At 37.7% G+C, this 25,402-nt stretch overlaps 1 protein-coding gene across 2 annotated transcripts in view; it reads left to right on the top strand.

The window, feature by feature from the left end:
- Window positions 1-25,402, top strand: part of coq8aa (coenzyme Q8A, genome duplicate a) — a 47,388-nt gene that overhangs the window by 20,473 nt on the left and 1,513 nt on the right. For both annotated transcript variants that reach the window (XM_006626087.3, XM_015352459.2), the window contains exons 5-14: window positions 4,867-4,941; window positions 7,237-7,362; window positions 14,848-14,933; window positions 15,634-15,774; window positions 16,304-16,385; window positions 18,107-18,200; window positions 20,869-21,010; window positions 23,147-23,254; window positions 24,464-24,529; window positions 24,606-24,692. In XM_006626087.3, coding sequence (XP_006626150.2) covers window positions 4,867-4,941; window positions 7,237-7,362; window positions 14,848-14,933; window positions 15,634-15,774; window positions 16,304-16,385; window positions 18,107-18,200; window positions 20,869-21,010; window positions 23,147-23,254; window positions 24,464-24,529; window positions 24,606-24,692 — 1,007 coding nt within the window. The remainder of the gene's footprint in view (window positions 1-4,866; window positions 4,942-7,236; window positions 7,363-14,847; window positions 14,934-15,633; window positions 15,775-16,303; window positions 16,386-18,106; window positions 18,201-20,868; window positions 21,011-23,146; window positions 23,255-24,463; window positions 24,530-24,605; window positions 24,693-25,402) is intronic.

Raw genomic sequence — 25,402 nt, 5'->3', positions numbered from 1 at the left:
ATAGGAGGGCTTTACTGGTCTATCGGTAGTGACATTACCAATATTTGTACCACATAACACATTTATACAGAAAGGCGTTTATTTCTAAGATAAGTCAGAAAAGAAATACTTACACTTTGACTTTGCACCAGTGTTGTTTGTCGCTGGTGGGAGACTGAGGGGAGGAGCTGCATGGGGCAGGCTGAGCCTCTTCCTTCACTTCTTGTTGAGCAACTGCAAAAGACACTGGCCAAACAGTATGCTTGCAAGCAGTCCGAATTTACCCTTCAGCACAGACAGAGCACACTTGGCGCAGGCTGTAGTTGGATACCCTGCTACTATGTGCTTCTGCCTGTCCTGCATGCATGTCCCAGACATTATGCTTTTATGCAGGTGTGTTTGGAGTAATTGGAACTAAAGGCCAAGGCAGAGAGCAATGATTATTTGGTGCTTGTTAAAGCAGTGGTAAGTGGGGAATTGCTGTGTAGTGTATGTTAATAATGGTTTGTGTGTATTTTGGCCATGTGTCTAAAAAATTGCAATATTGTTTCAGGTATCCTGTAGTTTTTGTAAAAGTATGAAAAGGTTCCCAGCACATGGGATTGCTATCATTAATAAAAAGCATTATACAGTGCTTATACAGTGTTGGTATGCCTGACTAATTTTCAGTTGACATGTATCATGAGTCGAATAGTGAGCAAAATTCAAATAGCCTGGACAGAAACCAACTGAACCCAATGTCTCAAAGAAGCCAAGTTGCCAAAATGACCTGTTGTGTGCAGAAGGTGCATACTGTGTATGGTTTGGTGCTGTTCTTATCTAGGGCCTTCTCAGACTTAACGTTGACAAGTACACAAACAGGCATGAAAGAAATGCCTGCATGTAAATGGAACACTTACATGTGGTGTAGCCAGCAAACCCCTTTCCAAAACTTTTTTTTTAATTCACAAAATGGTTGTCTGCTTCTGTCCCAAACCTATTTTTAATTTAAAACCGCTCTGTTCAAGCAAGTACAAATACAGTGCTTTGCAAAAGTATTCAAACCCTTGACCAATTTTTCTCATTTTACTGAATTATGTAACAATATAATTTTGAGTTTCAGTGCTTTTGAAATAAAAATATCACAGAGAGCAAAATTTGAATGTAGGATTTGTAATTCACTAAAATGAGAGAATTGGTCAAGAGTCTGAATACTTTTGCAAGGCACTTTTAGAGTAGAGTAATAAGTTCTTACGCAAAACTGGATGTAACTTTAAAAGTAGTCAAAGTTGTGTGCTAAATTTTTTTTATCATGTATTATAAATATAATAATAATATAATTCACTAAAATGTCAATTTGGAAACGATCGCTCCAGCCTCTCTCTGTGGTCTGTGTGTGTTCTTCTGCAGACTTGTAAGGTGCTGTAGCTCCTGTTGTATTTTTCTCCTAATGGATTGCCAAGCCTGTTGTGCAGGGAGTAGTGATTGAGGTATAAACTGTTCCTTTAAGTGGTGTCCAAGATTCAGGTGAAATATTATACTCTGCTAGCAGTGCAGTGTTTTTATTTTCATGTCAAGGCCTTTAAGGTGGGGAAGCTTAGCTTAAACATGCTTTATCGGTACAGTGTATACACACGTGGTCCCGTGCTTTGATCTTTGCTCCGTGTGTGAGGACCAGCCAGAGCAGAAAACACCCTTTTTTCACATCTCTTTTATTGCTCTCCTCCCACCCCCCCACACACACACTTTTTTTTCTTGTTGAACATTTCCGTTTTTGAATAGTGATTAGGTTTCTGGGATCATACTTGAAATGGGGATTCAGCTCATATATCCTTGAGTAAGATTGCTTCAGCAGAATTCCCAGCTGTGTAAATGGTAACAACTGTATGTTACTTCAGGACATGGCAGCCCACTTACTAACATGTCAGGACTTTCTTTGCTCACTGTCTTTTGTAACATGCTCCCCATGTTCTTCAGAATCAGCACTGAAACACAAACCTGATGAGACAATATGTGGAAGACAGTGAGCAGGACACTTTTTATGCAATTTGTTGTCAGAGTCTGGAACAAGCTGCTCAGCTACTTTGTAGAAGTTGATACCTTTTATGAGAGCCTCTCATCACTGAAGCTAGGAGCTACCAGTTGAACAAGATGGGCCAAATGGCCTCCTCCTATTGTAATGTTTATTTTTTTTTATTTTGTTCATGTATGAAATGGTGTCTGAAGGGAGAAAATGTCCTGGTGTGTTTCCTGTTTTCAAATTGTCCATAACAAGTATGCTGAAATAGAACTGGTCAACATTGAGCACATTTCCTGAAAGCCCATTAAGATTAACAGCCCAAAAGTGGCAGCAGAGATCAGCTAAAATGGGACTCCACCCATTCAGTACTGTTGCAGCCTAGGAATGTCAGATGTTAATGTAGTTTTACCTTCCTGGCCTCCACTAAGCTCGCCCAATACCAGGTAAGTATAACTTAGTGATGTGGTGATCAAGTTCTGAGACTGATTGGGTGATGATACATTGCTGTTGTGACACTGATAAACTGGAAGATCCCAGAATGCATATTTCCTGTCCTGTACCCAAAGTGTTAGCCCTCTATGTATTGAGAAATACATTTTTCAAAGAAATTTAATTTAATTCAATTTATTATCCGAGATGAGCAGTGAACTAAGTAACCATGTTAAAATACTGGGGGTATTGGAGTGATTCTGATATTTATTCTGTGTATTATTGCAGCAGAAGTTAACTTTTTAATGGTGCCTCTTAAAATAGGTCAGTTTCAATAAACAAGGGTGTATATGTGGACTCCATGTGCTAAGTGATGCATTTTTGTTGAAATTCTAACGCTCAGGTACCTTATAAATAATCAGAACACTGTTTTACATACGGGAGGGGAAAACTGACATCTACAAAGTCAATACATCACCTGTTAAAAATATTTTAAAAAGCTTCGAGGCTTTTTAAGTCCTGATAGTTTTTTTCAGAAAAAATACTTACTGTATATGTGCTGCATATATAATGTTGCCCCCTTTGATGAGAAAGCAGTTGACTAATGTTCATGATTAGCTTGCAAAGTAGCTTGGGAAGTTTCCTAAATCATGCTTACTGTCATATTCTGGACAGACTCAGTGAAGCCTCTCATCACCTGTTTTATTTGGTAAAATTAATGTAACTGTTTCTGTAACATGATAACGTGGTGGCCTGACGAAGGGGTATAATACCCTAATGATGTTTTTATATTTAGGTTTTCATTACAGTTGGCTCGGAGAATATTTTCCCCATTTTTTAATATTTGGTTTTACATTTTTTTTAATAGAATACCTTTGAAGCTTGTTCAGGTACTGTTGTTTTTGGCTTACTGGGACAGGAGACAAAAATCTGTCAGTGTGATTTAGACACTAAAAGTTACTTGACAATGTTTCTGTTTAGTTAATGCAAAAAAAATGTTTCAAAAGGAAATCTTGTCAAAATATCTACATAGTCGCATTGGGTTTATTACTTGAGTTAGGTATGGAGTGGATTTGCAACCTCACCTGAGTTTCCGTAATGTGAAAAGCCTGGTTTTCTTTTTTTTTTACATAGTTTTACATGAACTTTGTAACACAGCTGAACAAATGCAATGAAATCAGAAAGGTGGTTGAAGACATCAGTTAGTTGCAAAACCTTACTCTAACCAGGTTGGTCAGTCAGTTATACTGTAGCATCTTTTGGGATTTCAGCCCAAAGTTTATTGGTTTTTAATGATACCATATGGCAGATTGTACATTTTTGTAGTTATTGTAAATGCTTTCTAGAAGAAAATCTACCCCTGAAGAAAAACAAATGGGAGAAGTGAAGTCGGACCACTATCAAATGATATATGTCAACACAAGTGCTGATGCCCTTCCTGAAATGAGTAATGATAAGATTGTCAAAGAAGAGTCATATAGAAACGTGCTGTGTTTCTTATTACGGTTGCGTTAGTGTTATGAGTTGTACTGCTGGTATATGTATCAGAAGGTCATATTTTGCTTTAAATATTTGTAAACAACCACGACTCTTCCTTTATGATACAGCACAGTTAGGACCTATTTAGTTGTAACACAGTGCCTATGTTAATGATTTCTGAGCTTCTGCTGATAATTTGGATACTCTGAAAGCACAAGGCTGATAACCAACAGCTCATATTTGTTTTGTTGTATCTTTATAAAAAGGTAATGCTGTGTTATGCAGAATTACCTTGTTAACTTTTTTTCTTGTTTTTCTGGCCTGAAAAAAAGAACTGCATTTAAAAATAAACGTGACACTTATCATTTATGGAAGTTATTCCACTTATTTTAAAACATGAAGTCTGAGGACCGAGAGGTTATGTGAGAATTGCATTTAAAAATAAACGTGACATTTATAATTTATGGAAGTTATTCCACTTATTTTAAAACATGAAGTCTGAGGACTGAGAGGTTATGTGAGAATTGCATTTAAAAATAAACTGCAATTTTTAGAAAAAATCAGAATCCTATGCCACTCAATTGAAATAAGACCTAATTTGATACCAGCAATAATATTATGCTGGTATCATTATGCTGTCTAGTCAGTGTGTTAATTTAAACTTTATTTTACTTTATTCCATATGCCCTTCCCACAGTAGTCTTTTGTGTTGGAGTTACAAAAACAGCCACTAATCAAGCCTCTGGTTTTCAGACTTTTGGACTGCTTTGAGATATTTTGTTCCATATTAATTGTAGCATATTGGAGCCAGTGTTAATGTCTTTTTTTTTTCCACGATGATGGTGTGCCTTAATTATAATTAATGTAAAGATGGTGAAGTTCCTAGTGAACAATGAGAAGATACAACCCGTCTCGTACATCTGCACTTAACAAGTCAGAAATATTAAGAGTTGTGTGTGTCTTGTCCCCCTGTGTCTTAGGCCTGGCTGTTGGCCTTGGCATCGGGGCCCTGGCTGAAGTGGCCAAGAAGAGCCTGAGGTCAGAGGATCGAAATGGTAAGATGTGATGAAGTCCTGGATAAGGATGCTTTTTTGATAATGCTCTTTCAGACGGTAAAATGGTCTGTAATATTTGCATTTACATCTGAGCTTTGGTTTTAACATTTTAAGCTCTGTGGGTCAAATGTGAAATTGCAATTGAAATTCAAATAATAAAAATTGGAAACTCTGTCATGGAAGTTGCTTGTGACCACAATTTCATCATTTTTTTCCATGAGTTTTAGATTTAAAAGCAACCATGATACTTTATACTATACCTCATGTTTTTGTTTAGCTTTTAATGTATGCAGTCCATATTAAGGCTCGGCATACTCTTAAGAGTTTTCAGAAGAGGAATGATGGATCTTGGGTCCTGACATATGATTGCACTCCTAACCTTTTGAATTCTTTGATCCTCTGTGGTTTCACGGAGCACCCTAGTTCTGACTGGTTGCTTCACATTACAGTTATAAGTAAGCTTCATTGGAAAAAATCATGAGCTAAATCAAATATTTCGATATTTAATTGTTTTTTAGCTTAATTGTAATCTGTTTATATGGTTCTTTAGAAACAGTGCGTGATGATTTATTATGTCTTAAATGGACAAGAAGCTTGTCCCAAAAATTGGTGCCATTTGTCTTAGCTTCACAATGCATTGTGACCTGCTTTGTATTGCACAGAGCGCAGTTCTCTTCCCCCCTGAATCTGTGAACGATTCCCTGATAGTTTTACAGTGTATGAGACAAGATAGTGCTTAGAACTGTATGAATTGCTTTTTACTTTACAGTTTGAGAGCAATGTGAAAGGGCCTGGAAGCTGTTGAGCTCAGCACTTTGAGTTTCTTGGAAAGCGCTTATAAACTATTATAATTGAAGGATGCATCTCAACATGCACCTTTAATTAGGGTTGAGTAAATATTTTTGGTTTTTGGCTGGTTTATATGTCATACATGTAATTTTAAAACAAGAAATCCAAAACGCATATAGTCTTTGGTCTGCAGTAAATAAAAATTCCTTCACCAAATATGTATTTTCACAAGGAAGGTAAAAAGTAATCGGCAAGCTCTAAAAATCTGACTCCTGTCTTTGGTGGTGCTTTAATATTGTTTTTACAGAAGAACATTCTCAATATATGAAATCTGCAGTAATTCAGAAATATCTAATCTGAAATAGAATGACACACCACTCCTTTCTTTATTTTCGTCTTCGTGATCCATGTGCATTGGATGAATAGGGATACCATTATCTGGCACGGCTGTGCCATTGCTTGGTCAAACAATGATTCCCTCCCAGTAAAGAGGCTTCCCTAAAATAGAATCAATTTCAGAAATGGAGACAGACCCGTATTTTTAATGTCATCCATAAAAAGTTTAACATTACAGCCTTGTATAAGAGAGTAGACAACACCCCAAAGCATTAACCCCATTGGCAGGAAGACACTGCTTTGTGAAACAGGGCGCAGCACACAGCGAATTTTACAGAAGTGACATGACCGCCTCGAAACCTAGACTGTCCATGATTCAGTCGCTGGAGAGGACCTGGTCTTGTGGCTCAAAGAATTCAGCTGCTGACTATAGAGTGGCGCTGTGTCTGCTCCAAGTCTTCAAGCAGCCCTGTTCGAATCTTGGCAGGGGGTAGAGCAAAGCTATACGTGATGCAGCTTTGCTGCTGCTGCTGCTGCTGATGCTCTGGCACGAAATTCAAAGGCCAACGCTGTGGAGAAGTAGGAGGAGTTTAGAAGTCTCATCAACCTCTTGATGCAGAGCCACACTCTACACTGTGCATTAATAAAGGGCAACATAAGATGGTGATATGTAACGCGTACAGCTATAGAATAAGGATGTTCTCTTTCACCTAGTAGTTATGGTTTGTCTCTGTGTTAAAGAGTAGTGATATGAGATAATATAATACGAGGAGTCCACCAAACTTTCTGCTTGACTCAGAATAGATTCATGCCAAAAAAAAATCCCTGTCGCAGAAAGCAGTGGCACGAGTGGCTTGTTGGAACAATTAAAAAACAGAAGTTGGAAGCATTATAAAGTGACAAAAAGAAAAGGCATTCAATGCATTGTAAGTGTTGGAAAGGCCAAAACGGAGATAGTAAACCACCGACAACTAAAGCTAAAATATTTTCCTTTTGCTGTAGTAGTAAAGGAAAAAGCAAAGGATGAGCTAAATCTTTCTCGGATATAATAATGGGGAAACTTGGACAATGAAAGGGAAATGGCTCATGTTTAAAATGAATATTTCACTAAGGAGCGGAATAGGTCAATGTTAGTTAATCCACCCTGACTCCGGCATATTCTTCTCTTAGGGGATAAAAAAGCCGTCCTGGATTCCAGCCCTTTCCTCTCAGAAGCAAACGCAGAAAGAATTGTCCGCACCCTGTGCAAGGTACGCGGAGCAGCTCTGAAACTTGGCCAGATGCTCAGCATTCAAGGTGAGACTTTTAAATGCACATAAAATTAATAATTAAAAATGTTTTTGATTTTGTACACCAGGTGTAGCTCTATGTTGCTTTTTCATTCGATATAATGTTGACGTTTTACTGGATGAAGGGCATATAAGTAATATTTCCAAGTGGAATTCCTTGGAATTTCTCATGATCTAACCACTGCATGCTTCCGTTTCAACACTTGTTTATAGATTACGACCTCAGTCTGCTCATTGGTTGATTTCAGAAGAAATTACAGAAATCATTGCTTGATTTTCTTCATGACTAATTTTTCACAAAGAATGAGACACTACTCCCCCAGTACAGCACATTAATTTTGATATACACTTATCAAGTATTAAAGCAAATAAACAAATTTAAAATCAATATGATGTTTTAATTGCCTCAACCTTTAAATCTTCCTTTTGTAGACTGTCAATATAAAAGCATTTGTAAATTCATCCAGCTTGTAGACTAACAGCTATTTTGTCTAGCTTACTTAATATAATAGCCTCATTTGCTCAGGTCCCAGAAACATGGTGCTATGAATGAGACATTTTTAAAAATTATTTTATGTAATGTCACATAAAACTGTTTTCTTTTTTATTAGAGGACATAGTGTAATTAGCTAAATCTCCCAAAACTGTAAGTGAAAGGAGAAACTGGCTGACCAATTTAATTAGATAGGCACTTTTTTAGATGTTTTACCATTTCTATAATGTATATTTGTGTACCTTTTGAAGTACTTCCTTTTCTTGAAGTGCGCATTACCACGCACACTTGTCTTTAACTTGTCTGGTGTATAGTATGTTCTGTTGAGTATTATGACTTGTAATTTATTGCCTGTGGATCTCATTGGCTGCCAGGCATTCTTCCAAGTGGTTTTCCTGCTCAGATCATGTAGGGTAAGCTGGACATTAGACAACTTGCATGTTGAGGACAGTTATCAAACAAGTCACCTGTTATGTTATAAAGTGACTTCTTCACACCTCCTTCCCTTTATTGTTTTTTTTCAAGAATTCTTCCTCATGCTGATAGAGACTCCCTTGCGAGCTCCTTATGCAAAAACAAAAGTAATTATATAGCAATTTTTAAAATTATTTTGAGGAAGTGATACTTTCTGAACATGTTCAGGAAAGAAAAAAAAAGTTTTCCTTTACTCTGTAGATGCCTTTTCTTTTTTCCCCGTTTATTGGTTTTCTCACTGCTGCTTCCGGTTCAGGGTTGTGGGGAAGCCGGAGTCGTATCCTGGCAAGCAGTGGGTACAAGGCAGGGTACACCCTGGACTGCATTCCAGTCCATCGCAGGGCACACACACAGACAAACGGAGACGCACTCCAGGGCCAGGTTTCCCAGAAGTCATTTAAACCACCAGTATGTCTTTGGACTGGGGGAAAACCAGTCCCTAACTATTGAGCCCTAACTGTTCAAATTCAGCTGTGTTTTGTGTTTTTTTTTTATAAATGTGGAATTTATCCCAGTTTGTTGGCTCAGAGTTAATTGGATTGGTGGATGGTACAATTGACCGTGCTTTTAATATTTTGAATGAAGTTTCAGCTGATGTGTCACTTATTATTGGGCATGATTTCCAATAATAAACGTTTTGCAAGTCAGTAGTTCCGTAAGGTTCTAAATTCTCTTGAAGTTGCATGCTCTCCCTCAGTGCTGTGTAAGTGAATTATGAATAGCAACATTGTCAGGACCTAATTGAATTTGGAGTGTAATCCTTCTCTGTGAACTCATGGTTCTGTCTGTGTAGAGGAGTGTTGACAGATTATATGGTACCATTGACAGTTTTGTCAGTTTGCAAATTTCAAAGGAATTGGTAGAGTTTAACTCAATGCTGATATGGAAAATGTGAACATACCTACATACCATACCTAGTATATTTTGCTACCTATTCGGTATATTTTGGATACCTACTCAGTATATTTAGTATACTTATGCTGTTCATTTGTCACTTAATATCACTTAAATGTTATTTACTTAGACTGGTTTTTAGTCAAAAATACTAAACATAATGAATAGCAGAAACAAGACAGGCAGCTTTTCACTTTAGATCTTGCCCACCAATCACTTATCCCTTTAATCTAATTCTGTTAAAACATCCCTTTTAACGGCATTTCTGTCCTGCAGTTTTCCAAGTTATGTATTCATGGTTATGAATTTACTTTTGCAATTTGTTGCCTGTTGCTATAATGTTCTTATTCTGGTTTGTACTGTATATAAGAAAGATTACATACAAGGAGGCCGTACAGTCCATCTGGGCCGTTTTGTAGTTAGTAGTTTATTAATCCAGCCATTTCTTTAAAAAATCTGGGGTGTCAGTTCTTCCTTGTTCCATGCTCGCACATCCCAAAAGCGCCTCCTGTTTTTGGTTTTAAATGCTTTTTCACATATTTTCCATTTGTCTTCTCAGGTTCAAAAGAACATAAAACATTATTTCCAACAGAATAGAGATGTCTTCATTCTCTATTTCCATCGGAATTATTCAAAGTAATTATGGTTAATAATGATCAGCTTCTTGTACACGGAGCACAATGTATCCTCTATAATATAATTTGGGATGTAGTGAAGTTACAATAGCTACTAATTGTGTTTTACAGCAAATCTGTTCCTTTAAAACAAAGATGAAAACATACTAAGTATGTTTCGGATATAATGCCATTCACATGGATCAAAGGCTTTTTCAGCATCTAAATTTCACTCTAAGTTCAGTGCACTTCAGTCGGTTACATAACTCTTATGTTGTTTTGATGAGCGCTGACTATCTGATTTTGAATCCTGTTTCATCTCTGTGTGTGTGTCTTGGTACATTGTGATCATATTTTAGGATTCTCTCTGTGGTATCAAATCCCCTGATACAGTAAGCTTTTTTTTCTACAGTTTTTTATTTTTATTTTTTAAGCTCTTGAATACTAGTTAAATGTAGCATTTTCTGGTTTGGCTCTTTGGAATTATCTTTGGCTGTGCTACTGAAAGATGTTTTAAGTTTAGATATAAATGTTCACAGGAGGTTTAAGTATGAATCTGTGTCGAATTGAAAACTGCAAAGGAATCGGTAGAGTTTAATTCAAAGCTGAAAAGGACAAAGAGTGAATAAACCTGCAGACCTCTGGTGTGAACTAACCAATCTCATGATTAGTTCTTTAAAGCAGCCAGGGGCCCAGCTGACATGTAAAGGATGGACATTGGAGTCACTAGATGAGGATAGGAAAGACTGAAGACTAACTAGATCTCTGAACCAGTTTCCTCTTGCAGCCTTCTGTTCCTCAAAAGGGCTCTTAATTTATTTTTAAGATGCACACCGGGCTTCTTACAAGTTACATTAGCTTCAGGATATATGTTTTTATTCGGTCTTCAGCACTGGTCATTCGCATGCCAATGTTGCAGAGTACGTTGTGAGTTAACGGTACCACTGTGTCTACGGTAATACATGTCCAACCTAGAAAATGAACTTGGTATTTACCTCCTCATTGCCTTTGACATTGAACTTTCCTTTAGCACCATTCCCATTTGTTTATCAGGAGTTATTTTTGTAAGTAATCTGGCATCGCATTAAAGCTTGGTCAGTATGCAATACTGCTGCCTTCTGTTTGCAACCTAATTCTTTTTGCATTCAGTAAACAGACCCAGCTAACTTGGTAATCCCTTTTTAGCACTGCTCAGTCCTTATAGTTTATGCCTGACAAAATGAATTGTGTGCTGCTGGGAGCAGATTTTCTTCTAAGTATTGATTTCAAAACTTGCTCATCTTCTTTTTATGTAGTATATTCACTGCCGTATTGCTAAGGAGCCTGTTCCATGTCCTGGTAGCTAAAAAATAAAAACGGAGAAATGTCTTCTTTTCTTTATTGTTGTTTACTTCTGACTTTATTAATAGTTATTTGGTAATGCAATACCATTTTCATTGTCAAGCATGTTGTTTACTGTCTGGATACAAAATGCAACAGCCATTCCACAGAGACCAGTGCAACCTTGCTGAAAAGGCCAGTGCCGAAAATAAGTTTACATCTATCAGAGTACAATAACCTTTGAAGTGGCATTGGTTGCCGAGGTAACAGACATGCTGCTTGTCTGCTATTTATAAGCTCTATTCCTCATAAATTTTTTCTTTGCTAAGCTCACAGTGAATGATTGAAGTGTCCAAACTGTCTGTTGTTTGCAGACCCGATGAGTAACTTCTCTTTGGCTCCTTCAACTCATGAGGTGTGGCTGCCTTTTTTATGACATATAAGGTCATTTGTGTAGGTGAAAACTGTTAAGAAGAGATGAAAACTTTTTTTCTGTATTATAAGGTAACTAAGGGAAAATGTATTATAGTTCTTCATTGAAGCTGTAGCTTTAACACTGTCGTCAGAAATAGGCTTTATTGCAGAAAAGGTAACTGCATACCCTAAACTGATGTTTTTATAAAGTTTTAACAGATCAAGTGTGCTTCATTATATCAAAACAATTAACTACTGCCAATTGTAGATCTGATTCATGAAATTTCTGGTTTCATTTCATCTTTTCTTCACTGCAATTTTAACCATAGCTAGTATTGTATTAGTTTATTTTTACTTAGAGGTGTACTGTATGTTAGTCACAAGTTCATCTTTCTTCCACATGTGCAAAATTGCTTGGCCAAGACTCTTAAGAACATTTTTTTCTAATGCTGAAATAATGATAGATGACTTTGTTCCAGAGTTGTCTACTGCAACATAATCTTCTAACATGCCAGATAGGGTTCTCTATGTCTAGAGTTCAGTGGAATATGTACAAATTTCTAAGAAAGCCAATGCAATGTTCTTTAAATGTAGAGTGGATTTTAAGGTTCTCCTGCTCATGTATAAGGCACTAAATGACCGTAATCAACATTAAGAACTTACCGTACCATTGTTCATTCTAGGATATTCAGGATTAATATTTACAGATACTTATGTGCTGTACAGTTCCTTTTTATTCCTTCAATACTCAATATGCAACCTATAACAACTTGTATCTGGTCTGCAAGATAGGAAGTTTATTTTGTAAAAGCAAAGTGACTTCTATAGTGATATGTTATTTTTGTGCTAAATTTATGAAAAGCTTTTCTCTTTCTGTAAATTTACAGGTTCTCTACTTATGGTATGATATTGCAGAGCATGAGCTAGCTTGTATATGCAGAAGCCTGCTGGTGTTTTTATTGGAAGGTCACTCAGAGTAATGGAAAACTTAACACGCCTAACTGCTAGACCAAAAGAGAAAAACATACTTATCAGCATTCTTATCAGTAAACCCTGTAAACAGAGTTGTTAAAGATAGAAATATCCCAAAGAGCAGCGTAAATGAGGACAAAACAAGCTCAGGGAAGACTTGATTGCTTGGGAGCAACAAACTTTGCACTGCTTAAATGTAAAACATTGCTCAACTATCCTGTGGCACAGACCGCTTAAAACATGTTAAGGTGATAATTCAACCATCCAGTTTTCAGAAACTTAATACATCATGTTCTAGCCGTTTTATTTAGTTCAGGGTCATGGGGCGGCCTCTGCCCATCCTGGCGAGGAACAGGCGCAAGGCGGGATACACCCTCCATCCACTGCAGGGCACACACGGACACAAGAACACACAGACTCTCACCACTGCCAGCCAGTTAGTGTACCAGTATGTCTTTAGACTCTGGCAGGAAACTGGAGCACCCAGAGGATACCCACAAGAGCCCAGGAAGAACGTACAAACTCCATGCAGATAGCACCCCAGGACCCCCATACTTTAATACATATTTTAGATGGGTCTTCTGGAATGAGTCTTCAGTGTTATTGCCTTGTGAATATAAAGATCGGGGAATAATCCCTTGCAAATCCAAAATGTTCATTGTCTATATATACTGTTATATGTATGAGAAAAGGGTTAATCTTTTCAAGGTTAGTCTTATCTAGTTCAAGTTTTATTTTCAATCGGGTGGTGCGGTTCATTGTGTTTTTCCTTTTGGTCTTTGTAAGGCTGCTTGTTTTTTTATCTCCGAATGTGTGTTGTTATAAGATGACCTGTGGAATGTACAGTTGGTGGAGATAACACACCCTCTGGAGGTTTATGTGCCAGATGAAGGAATGAATAACCATGTAGAGCACTTGCTAGTGTAAATAAAAATTAACTATATCTAGCAGTGTGTAACATTAGTAAAGAAATAAATTGCTGAAAAGTAGGAGCAATGGCTGCAGCTTTGCTCGGAGTAAGGACCGAAACAGAGGCATTACGTTTTTTTGTACCGTTAGAAAATAATGTGTTTGCATGCAACAAAAATAACCAAGTTAAAGTAATTAAAAGGGGAATATAGATTAGGTGGTATGAAATTATACCACACACATATATAAATGTCCATTTGTCATTTAAAATACAATAATGGTATGTGTTTCCATTGTCCTTGTCATTTATAGTAATTAACAAAACTGTCAGATTCTTTAATATTTTTTTTGAACATTTTTTGATGTATGAAGGGGGCATGTAACCAAAATAAGATGAGCATCAGATTTGTCACCATTACCCACCCATAATTTAAATACTCGGCATAACTGAAGGACAGAGTTAATGTATAAGCTCGGTTATGTTGATTCTGTAATACCAATGATGTATGACATTTTGATGCAGGTGAGATGTTTAAAACAGGTGTGCTGTCTTGTGTTGGTGTGTGCAAGTTCGCTGCTGCATATTTTAGACAGAGTAAATTTAAAATGAATGGAAAATTGTTTTATGTTTCTTAGGGCACTTAAAAATCATTTTTAGTACATATTGACAGATAAAATGTTTGTGCTTCTGGAAATACAGGGAAGTGTTAAAAACAAAACTATGTAGTTCGTTTTTGTATGTACGTTGATGGTTCAAAATACGTTGAAGAATAAAATGTCATTTCAAGTATGGGGGCAACAAGTTTTTTTTATGCTGCTTTATTTGCAGGAGAGGCTGCCTGATATTTATTTTTCATATTTCAGTTTTAAGACGGACAAATTAAAATTCTCTGAAGATACCGACCATATCTGAGCATGACTAACCCTTAAAAGGTTCAGCTCACTTTTCGGAACAGCAGTGCCATAGCACTCGTGTAGCAGTTCACCATGACTTGTATTTGTTGCTGTGTTTGAAGCAACAGCGATATCAAAATCACAATTTCAGAACCGAAAGTAAAACAACACAGAGTAGACACAAGGAGTTAAATTGTGGTGAGCAGATTTCACAGTCTAAAATGTTAGTTCCTCTTAAATAAGTTATTATAAATGATCACCACTTATATCACAGACTTTCAGACAGGTGACTCCACAGAAATCCCAACTAACTGTTGTCTGAGACCAGGCTAATACAACTAACACTATTGCTTTGACGAAGCAGGTCAACAATGCTCATAAATGAGCATCCATCAGGTAATGTGTATTTAGAGACCAGAGGGTTGAAAAATAAAGTAAAGTAAAGAGCACTTGGTTTACTGGAGCCAGTCTTTTACTGTAACTCATCTTTCTTCTTCTTGGCTTTTAGATGACGCGTTTATTAATCCTCAGCTGGCGAAGATCTTTGAGCGGGTTCGACAGAGTGCGGACTTCATGCCAATAAAGCAGATGATGGTAAACAGCCTGTAATCCCCAAAGTAACTAAGTCATCTTCGGAAATATGGAGAGTCGGAATGTTGTTACTCATTTTAAGGTCTTGTGTAATTATCTTTAGCAGGGAGGTGGGTGCAGTTCACTGGATTGCTTATTGTTTATAAGACGATTACTTGACTGCTTTTGAAATTTCTGTTTCCCCTCCAGATGGTAGTGGCATAACTGACAGTTGACTTTCTGTTTCTGGTTGTTGCAATAGAAAAGGAGGGGCAAAGAAGTTATTACGTTATATTGGAAATGCCAAAAGGAGGGAGGAAAGTTCTTTCCTTCTTTTAAGCACAGGCATAGAGATTAAGTTGCTGCTCCTATATTTATAAGACCAATTACACCCTTTAGATTTTAATAACCTCTAAACCTGTGGAGGCCTTTTATTAGTTCATGTAAAATGGCATAACATTTATTACATCAAATATCCAGAGCATTGTTGACTCTTAATTTCTATTGTCAAGGTCAACTGATGCTCTTAATGGAAAATCATAAGGTAATTCTTGCTGGTGGTACATTTAATACAGTGGCAGATGCAGCATTTTGAATTCATCAAGTAGTTAGAACAGGAATCTGTGTCAGTATGCAGTCTGCAAAGGAAGCTAAAAACCATGCTGAAAATTAGCACCACTGTGTCTGCTTTTTTTAGTATTTCATTTCTATTTCTCCCTGACAGAAAGCTTTGAACAATGACTTGGGGCCAAACTGGAGAGACAAGCTGGAGTTCTTTGAGGAGAGGCCCTTTGCAGCTGCCTCTATTGGCCAGGTACACCTGGCAAAGCTGAAGGGTGGCAAGGAGGTGGCCATGAAGATTCAGGTGAGTTGTGAAACTCTATTGATTGTATTCATTCGTTCCTGAGTGACGTTGTGGCATTTTATTGCAGTAAAATGGAACAAATAACATCAGATATTAATGTGGTTTATATAGTCAGTGATGTTCCCAAAGCCAATACCCTGACTTCCTTCAGGAAACAGCTGGTGAATAATATTCTTGGATCAATTAGAAGCTTTCTTCTAACTAGGCTGCATTGGCCTTTTCTCTTTTGTAACAACCTTAAGAGAACCAGGATCCCAGTGTGTACTGTATTTTGTGTGCCTCATTAGAACGTCATTCCCTGTTTTACTTTTCACTTTTAGTACGATGTACAGATAGGCCATTTTATATTTAATACATTTTGTGATAATTTTAATAATTTATCTACATAAAGTATTTCACTCCACCCATTTCAAGCACTGGAATAGGTAAAGTCTTGGACTTTTCACTTAGAGAGCATTTAGATCCCTGCTGATCTCCTGAGAAATCAGAATTGATTTGTACAAACCTTCTCTTCTTTTTCCATTTACAGTATCCTGGAGTGGCACAGAGCATCAACAGTGATGTGAATAATTTAATGACAGTTCTCAGTATGAGCAACTCATTGCCTGAAGGTAGAGTAATTGCTTTCTGAAGAGTATGTTCACTGTCACCAAGGTGGCATTAACTTGTTGTGATGCTGAACTCCAAAGTCCTTGATGTTCTTGTTGTTATCAAGGTCGAGTCCATGTTGCTCTCCCATGAATACACGCAGACATGTTACATGCAAGCCTGTTTATAATGAAGTCAGGTGGAATGTTATAATTAGTTGACTGTGAGAAGATTACACCATGATGTGGAACACATGTAAGGGTGGCTTGAAGCTATTCCTCATATCTGAAGCATAATTAGTGAGGTGCCCCAAGTGATGGGAACAAGTTAAATGGGTACCATTTTTTGAATGAGAGATGTCACATAGTGGTCCTTTTGACTCCATAAACTTGTAACTCAAGGTCTCCACAATGTGTTGTTTGACTGTTAAAGCCAGTATAAGGTTTTGAGGCACTGTTTCACTGAATGGTCAGTTAAAGTAAGTTTCTATAGTAGTAGCAGCTGTCAAATTCTGACTTGACGAGAGTGTTGGAAAGGTGTTGTGCCGATGTAGCATTACAGAACCTCACAAACTTTGTCTGTTACATTTCTTAGATCTGAAGAGAGCTGTTGCTATGAAATTGCTTCTAAATATTTTCAAAACAAGGTAGTTCTGAGTATTGTGACATACCAGTTAGTGGGAATAGTGACTAGCATTTAATGGTGATGTGCCATCTGCAGTCATCAAGATATGCAAAAGACTTATTTAGCTGCGTCAAAGAACTGTGACTGGAAGAAATGTTTACTTTAACTCATTTTCTTCATTGTGGAAAAACAGTTATACTAACTTGGATTCTTCATCCCCTTGAGTTAGCAGGTAGTTAACCAAAATTGAAGGTTTCTGAAGTCCAGATTTCATATTCACGAAGAGAGGATAATTGAAACGGGGAATTATCATTTTACCAATTTAAATGCAAGCAGTTCAACAAAAAAGGGTTTATTACCTGTAGTGAAACATCTTCAGCTTGAATGTTTTATTCGTGTCTCTTGACCACATCTTTCTTTAATGTGTTTGCCATGAGAGCTGTCTATAAAACCCCGATATGTAAAATGCAAATAAGTCTTTATTTTCCAAGGGGCTAAATATGTTCATTTACATCAAAAGCAGGAAAGTGATTAATTTTAAATTTAAAAATGTATGTCAGGGCTATTGACCTGTAGCTGTTGCAGTTTGCTTCATCACCTAGTTTTACTTTACCATCTTCTCAAGTGTATATTAGTTATCATGATGAGTATATCAAGGAGCTGCTTGTATCTACTATTAATCTGCAATGGAGTGGATTGAAAGTAGAGTGTAGACTTGGTAAAGATCCCCTATCAGCTCAAACACGAGCTGTATGCTATATATGGCTAAATGTGACCCAGGTAAACACTATAACAATACAACAGTAAATGAGGATTTTCTTTGGTAAAATAGTGAGCTGACTAAAACAGAAATGTAGTTATGCTTGTTTTTATTTGGTTGTTTGGCAATATTAATTCTTGAAAGTGGGAAAAATCATTTTCAATTAATTGCAATGGGATATGTAGTTTAACTGCATAATGTCCACTGATTTCTAATGATTAAACAACCCAACCAACCTTACCTTTTTTCAGAAATGACAATAAAAGAGTTAAGGATAACAGTTTGATGCTTTCTCAACCCTCAAACAGTATGTATGCTCTTTCCTAATAACTTCCTTCTGCTTTTGTATGTTTTCTGTAGGTCTCTTCCCTGAGCATTTGATTGAGGTTATGAGTCGTGAGCTGGCGTTGGAATGTGATTATATAAGGGAAGCCAAATGTGCCAGGAAATTCAAGTGAGTGACAAGATGAACTAAACCACACTTACTGCATGTCATTAGTGCGGTCGTATCTGAAAATCCTAGAATATAAAGTCGGTAACATTTTGAGAAGAGGCTTCAATGCTCACCACTCAAGCCAAACCTTTTCCTGGAAGGAGAAATGTTCTGGAACCCCAATCCCAGTTCCAACTGCCCTCTGAGGTTTTCAGGCCTGTTATATTTGGGATTGAAGTGGCACAACCTGCTGCCTCAAGTCTGTGTACCATTAATTACATATGTTATTTAATCTAAAATAAATCTAGGGAATCTATTGCTATATAGTGCCATGCAGAGACGGTACTGCTATTGTAATGCTGATAAGAAATCTTTTCCCACCAGCTGTTCACAGAAGCACTCGCTTGCTGACCTTGCTGATATGTTGTTCATTCTAATTTAATGTGGGTCACAGCTTGAGCACAGTGGTTATCTTTTATTTTCGTCCCCTTAAGTCACACTTGACGGTTATTCTTAAAATAATTAAGAAACGCAACTGCAGATAATTTCTCTTGGCACCTATTATAACATCTCCAGGATCTGTGATTATGCATGTTTTAAAAATAAACATGTTGGCACAGAGGATTATTAAACTTGAACGTACGGTCCCTGTCAGCTATAAACTGCCCTGCTTGCCCTGTGTTGGTCACAGCTGAGCACTAAGAATAACTGTTTTGGTGACTTCTGTGCAGCATTACATTTCGGAGGCATGGGCTCAAGGCACACCATTTCCATGCATCCAGGTTTATATATAGCCGTTCTGGAAATAACACAGGGGAACAAGCCCTCCATTGCTCATCCTCTGCTTAGGGCCATAACTCTTGCTGACTTGGAAAGTGTATGACCAGGTCTGTGGCTGGAGACAAGGTGTCTTGTTACAGAAAGCGTGTATGAGCAGTACTAGAGGCGTAACCTTGAAAGTTGTAGCCTGGGACGTAAACTTTTCCACTGTGCAGCACTGGCTGTCAGTGCTGTCTTTAGAATGGTCGGCTGCCTCCATGATCTTGTTTACGTGGTTGGTAGCGCAAATAGTGAGAAATGCCTCTGCACTCTGAGAGTCCAGGATCTCACTGTTAACAGCGCTAGGATTTGTTGGGCCTGTACTGTTTAAAAAGATACACCGATTACAAAATAAACACCGCAGTGTGAGGGCAGACTTCTCCACGTGACAGATTTGTAATCTGTCGTCTTGATGTCAGTCTTCCAGAAGAACTAAAACAAAGAAGAACGTAAGAGGAATCGCAAGAAGAGACAAATTTGACCCATCTGGTTCATTTCATTCATCAGTAGCCAAGAGCTCCAGGGATGTTCTTTTTGAAAGAAGCCAAATTATATACTTTGAGAACCCTGGATAGTTAAAAAAAAAACGTAATTGCTGGCATTTCATGCTGTAGAAAACAAAAATACGATTGAAGCTGTTACCTTGTGTACATCAAAATTTAGTGTTTGATCATTTAAATTAGTTTAATCCTCATTTCCATGTTTTATGCAAGTATTCTTGGATATTTCACACTTCATATATTTTTTTGTCAGACTGCTGTGTGTATCACACAGTCTTGGGATTTTCCCCATTCTGATTTGATTAACATACTGTATATATCATTTTATTAATAAAAAAAGCCATCAAAAAGTACTTGGTGTAAAAAGAATGGCAGTCATATACTTCATGATTGATCAGTACTTTGAAAGAGAAGATTGTTCTGACAAGCATGAAATATATTCAGAGGCCAAAACAATTAACTATATAATTAATCATCTTCAGGCTGCTGTAGAATGTAGAATTTGGACTGAAAATAATTGTGGACATTATTCAACTACAGCATTACAATCTGAGATTGTTGAGGTGAGGAAAGAAAGCGTGAAGGAAAGGTCTCAGAGCAGCTGCTTGCCTTGTTCTTTACAAGGATTTATGTCAGTGCCCATGTACAGGACATCAGCTGTGTCTGGGACACTTCACGGGATAGCAAATCAAAATAACATTGAACAGAAATAAGGAGAGGTCAAAAGTGTGAAAAGAGGAAAAAATTCTGAGTGAAAAGATAACTCTAGCTTTAAAAACTAAAGGAGTTTATATTTCTCAGATTGACAGAAGGTGAGTTCCAGAGTTGTGGAGCAAGGCAGGTAAAAGCGCTTAACCTGTGATTCTTTTAACTGTAAGAAGGTCCTAAAAGATGTGCCTCAGCAGAGCGTAAAGGCTATTAACAGTAATCCAGCCAAGATGTGATGAAGGCATGAATCAGGATTTCTGCAGTAGTGTAATCAGCGAAAGACCGAATGCTGGCAGTGTTGTTGATCAAAATAAGAGACTTTTCTGACTGCTTTTGTTTGTGCATTAACACAGAGCACAGGATCAACAGATTTGTTGCTGTAGGTCATAATTTGAGGCTAAAGTTTCCAAGTTGTAGAGAATTTAATTAATGAGGTGCGTCTTCCCTGGGATTTATGTACTTCTCCTTAGTTTTTGTTATATTTAAATGGAAGAAGTTTGAGTTCAGCCAGTCCTGAATTTCACTCGCACAATTTGAAAGAGATGAGCTGTAAAACCGAATGTCTTTGAGGCAGATTTCCGCCGTCTCGCACCCTTGCCAAGCCCTCCTTGATGTGCTGGGCATGCTGACCTGATGTGTTTGATGCTCTGCTCTGTGTCCAGGGAACTCCTGAAGGACCACCCCTTATTCTACGTGCCAGCTGTGATCGATGAGCTCAGCAACCAGCATGTCCTCACAACCGAGCTGGTGCCGGGCTTCCCGCTGGACCAGGCTGATGACCTCTCTCAGGACCTTAAGAATGAAGTATGTGTTCGTCCGGCTGCCCTTGTCTTGGCTTTCCTTTAGCAGGGCAAGTACAACTCAGAATGCAGGCCAGGTGTGAATTTGCAGATGTTTGCATCTGGACCAGGTGTGGATGTGGCTCTTTTTGGAATAATCACGTTTCCTCAGTTACTCAACTCTACCGGCACTATAGCCCGACCTGCAAGCTAAGACAGCTAACTAGATAGTGGAACAAGAAGTTAAGTCCATGCTGAAAAGAAAAAATACAGTAGTTTGGCGTGGGAGCCTTGCTTGGGTGTGGAAAGAAACCTGAAGGTGGCTTCTTAGCTGAAATACTTTTTTTTTGCTTTTCAGTGTGAAATGAACTTCTATTTGTTCCTTTGCTTTTCACAAAGTTAGGCAGCTCCTCATTCCAACCTTTATAAATGAAGGAGTTAAAGTCTTCTGCTATGCTCAACTTGGTTGGCAGCGTAGCATTTACAATTGTAGGCATCAAACTGCAAAATTAAAAAATTAAAGGTAAAATGTACAGATTATTGATTAACACAAAGTCCCTGCTTAAGGTGTATTATTTACTACTAAAACTAGAGGACTTGATAAAAATTGAATTCTAGTCCTTCGTTTTTATATGTTAATGTAATGTCTCACTGCTGTTTGAAACAGCACTTGACTCGGTATTAAAACCTAATTTGATGTAGGTTCTCAATGGAGTGTAGGAAAGGAAAATAAATACTTGCCTCTATCCTAAGATATATTGTCACCTGTGTCAAAATAGTATTTTTTTGTGTGTCAGTATTTGGTTTCCTTATGAACTCAGTATCATGCTTTTGTAGTTATTGAACTAATCCTACTAATGAGGAGTGATGTAAATCTAGGATAAAGTCGCTAATGGGACATAGACATCACCATCGTCTTCAGCTTTTGAAAGATTAGTGCAGACGTAGCGGAGGTTTTGCCAATTGTTGTATCCCTGAAGCAGGTGTAGGCAACACCTGTGCATCTGTTTTTGTCGGCATGCGACCTTCACAGGTTTAGTTTTGGTTAGTGGGATCTAGAGTCTATAATTTACTGCCTCTGAGGGTAGTGTTAGGGAATTTATTGAACAGAGTTTTCTCTCTCCTCGTGTGCTCATGGATTTTCTCCAGGTGCCCCAGTTTCCTCTAACCTCCCAAACACAAAATATAATTGGCTGCTCTAAATTGTCCCTCTGATCCTCATTAGCTTACAGAATAGTGCTTGAAATACTGTATCCGGGTCACACAAAGCACATACTAAAGATTAAATACTCTGCTTGGCATGAAGTCTGCCAGATCTATTCCTAAAGTGTACCGTCATAGTAAACATGTTGGATATTTGAAGCCTGCAACGTGAAATTAAAGCAAGAGCTCCATCTTGTGTTTGGAAATGGATAAATTCAAAGATATCAGGATGTTTTTAAATGTGTTTTAAAATTATGATGATTGCTAATTACACATTAGTGTAATAATTACTATATTTTCTGTTATTTGTGTTGGTAATCTAATCTCGGGGTCTCGGCTCCCCTCCTGTAAATTAAATGCTTTCGGATCCTTTGGGAAGAAAAGTGCTAAAGAAATGCAAGGAATTAGTTTAAAACCTTGCTTGCGAAGGGCCATATCAATCAGATTTTTTAAGTAACCATGTAAGTCATCAGTTTCTAAAGACCAATAATGATGGATATTTATTAAAATTATTAAGAAGTTAATTGAAACACATTTGTGGGCCCTGAGGTCTCTCCATTGAGCACATTAGTTAATTGATCAGTAATTTACAGATGTTTCCAGCCTTTAGAAACAAATGATTTGACCCAGTTGAACGATAAGATCTGCTTGGTAATAATTTCAACAAGAAAAGGGTACATTGTATGTAGATCGTATGAACAGCTTTGTTTCTAGGTATTCAGCTACTTGAAAAACTTGAAAACCTCAGGCTTGCAAGTTCCATGAATTAAACAATTCAACTATTCAAGATGCTCATGCCCTAAAGGAGGATGGGCTGCAGCTAATCTTTAATGGAATTTGCAGAGATCTCTAGAGATCAAGCCTAGGATATTCAAGCTGGGATAGTGTCAAACACAATGACAGTGAGACAAAAACCAAGGTCTTCTAATGGTTTTGCCTTGTTGTGTTTCTGTTCAAGATATGTGAAAACATTCTGATGCTCTGCTTGCGGGAGCTTTTTGAATTCCGATACATGCAGACGGATCCAAATTGGTCCAATTTCTTCTATGATCCCCAGACGCACAGGGTGAGTATGCAGCGGTGGTGCTCTGTTTCTTTCCAAGATATCTTCCTGATCTCCGGTACTGTTCTCTATAGCTTTCCTAAATGGGAGCCCCAGTAGTGTGGTAACATATGAGAAGCTTTTTGCAAACCAGATCTGTGCCTTCTGAGGTGTGCTGGGCTGCCTTCTGGGGCTAGCAGAACTTGGAGTAAAGCAGCACATATACATCCACCCTATGTAGCTTCAACTTGTGCCAATGCCAGAGGTCATCTTAAAGTGACCTTTGTTAATCTAGTGCCCTACTTTGACAGGCAGTTTCAGTGGTGCAATTTGGGGAATGAGTAAACTAGTACTCGTGGAGAGTGCATTATTTTACTTTTTATTTTCAGTAAATAACCAAAAGGTAATCTGTTTTCTGATTCCAGTACTATGCAGAGAGAACGTGTGAATCAGCTAAGCTGGTCCATGTTTTAAACCTAAAATGTAATTCGATCTTTGTTACGGAGCATATTTTCATAGTGAGGGTTGTGTGCTGTTATTCCCTTTGAAGACCAGGTCACTGCTAATTTCTACATAATGGTACTAAGTGATCATCTCCATCCCATGTTGCAGAATTTCGTTCCTGCCCGGAGGGGCTGTCTTCCAGAGTGGCAATCCCCCCCATCCACAGAGCATGTATTTTGTTTCAGTGGTTTGATGGGCATGACACTTTTATCCATATGCCATGGCCTTTTTCATGAAGGATATTCATGAAGCAGAGGGTGTATTTGATTGACTTTCCCATGGAAGAATGGTGCTGCATCCCTCCTGCAGAACTCCACATGCTAGCAGACTCATCGCCACAGCACATGCAGGCCTTACTGGCTGCACATGTTTGCCAGCACCCTATTAAGTAACATTACGAGCGGATCTATTTCTGTTCACTACCTTTACTTTTCACAGAGAACTCTACACTCTGTCATCCCACATCAGTGGGATGCTGATGAGTGTCTACGATTGAAACCATTGTTTGCATGCAATATCCATTTCTAAAAAACATTCAGTTCAAAGAGAGTGGTATTTGTCTTTGTACCTCCACGATACTGAAGTTTATTGTTAATACCATTAACATTTACAATGCAGAGTTGCATTGTCATGAAACCATTTAAAAAATATATATTTCTAAAGGTCCTACTACGAAACTTAAAGAATGATGTTTTTCATAACATTTTCTTTTTTTTTTGTTCCTTGCAGGTTGCACTCCTAGATTTTGGAGCTACAAGGGGTTTTGATTTGGACTTTACTGATGTCTACATTGAGGTGAGACCACGCACATTAGAGATGAGAAGAATACACATTCAGATCAAATGTAATCCTGGTTTATTTAATTCTCTAGGTCATCAAAGCAGCAGCAGATGGGAATCGACAGCGGGTTCTAGAAAAATCAGTAGAGATGAAGTTTCTCACTGGATACGAAACAAAGGTGAGAATTGCTGGATGAGTTTTCCTTTTCAAAAGCTGCTAGTATTATTTAAATCTTTAAAAAATAATTTTGTAGAAATTCTTTTATTTCAGAATTTTCCTCAGAGCTCCTGTATTGTGTGTTACAGCTCTGTGTTACCGTGTAACATCAAAGCAAGCCTGTTGTAAACCTGTCAAATTTTGATGTTTGTAAGGTAGTGGTTAGTAGCTGTATAGCAAAACTGCCGAGCAACAAATCAGATTGGGTTAGAACACCACGTTGGAGAACACGAGGCTTCATTTTTTATCCGTTTGAAAATCTAGGTTTTAAAAAGATTAAACCGTTACACATTTTTAAAACCAACAGGGCACTTAAACTTTTGAAAACATTTTCTTTTATCCCATCTTTTTGTCCTTTGTCAACATCAGTACATTGTACGTAAACACAATTAACTCCCTTTCCATCTTGCATCCAGTAGTTTGTAGTTGTTGTTTCCATCCAGATTACTTGCTGTTAAGTTGGGTATCACATGCCTCGTTTACACCAGCTCCTTCTAAGTTCAGGCGAGCTGGATTGCCTGTCTGAGTTGTAGCCAACATTCGGTGTTGATCTTGCATCATAATACTGTATGTCAGGGCTGGATTTGTATTTTTTCTGCTTAATCTGCATCACTTTTGTAAAACCAAATAAAACACAACCTCGGGGTCTGAGATGAGGTTGAGTTTAAGATT

The sequence above is a fragment of the Lepisosteus oculatus genome, chromosome 2, assembly GCF_040954835.1.
Source record: "Lepisosteus oculatus isolate fLepOcu1 chromosome 2, fLepOcu1.hap2, whole genome shotgun sequence".
Taxonomy (NCBI): domain Eukaryota; kingdom Metazoa; phylum Chordata; class Actinopteri; order Semionotiformes; family Lepisosteidae; genus Lepisosteus; species Lepisosteus oculatus.
Note: the sequence above shows the minus strand (reverse complement) of the source record. Positions and strands in the feature narration are given on the sequence as shown.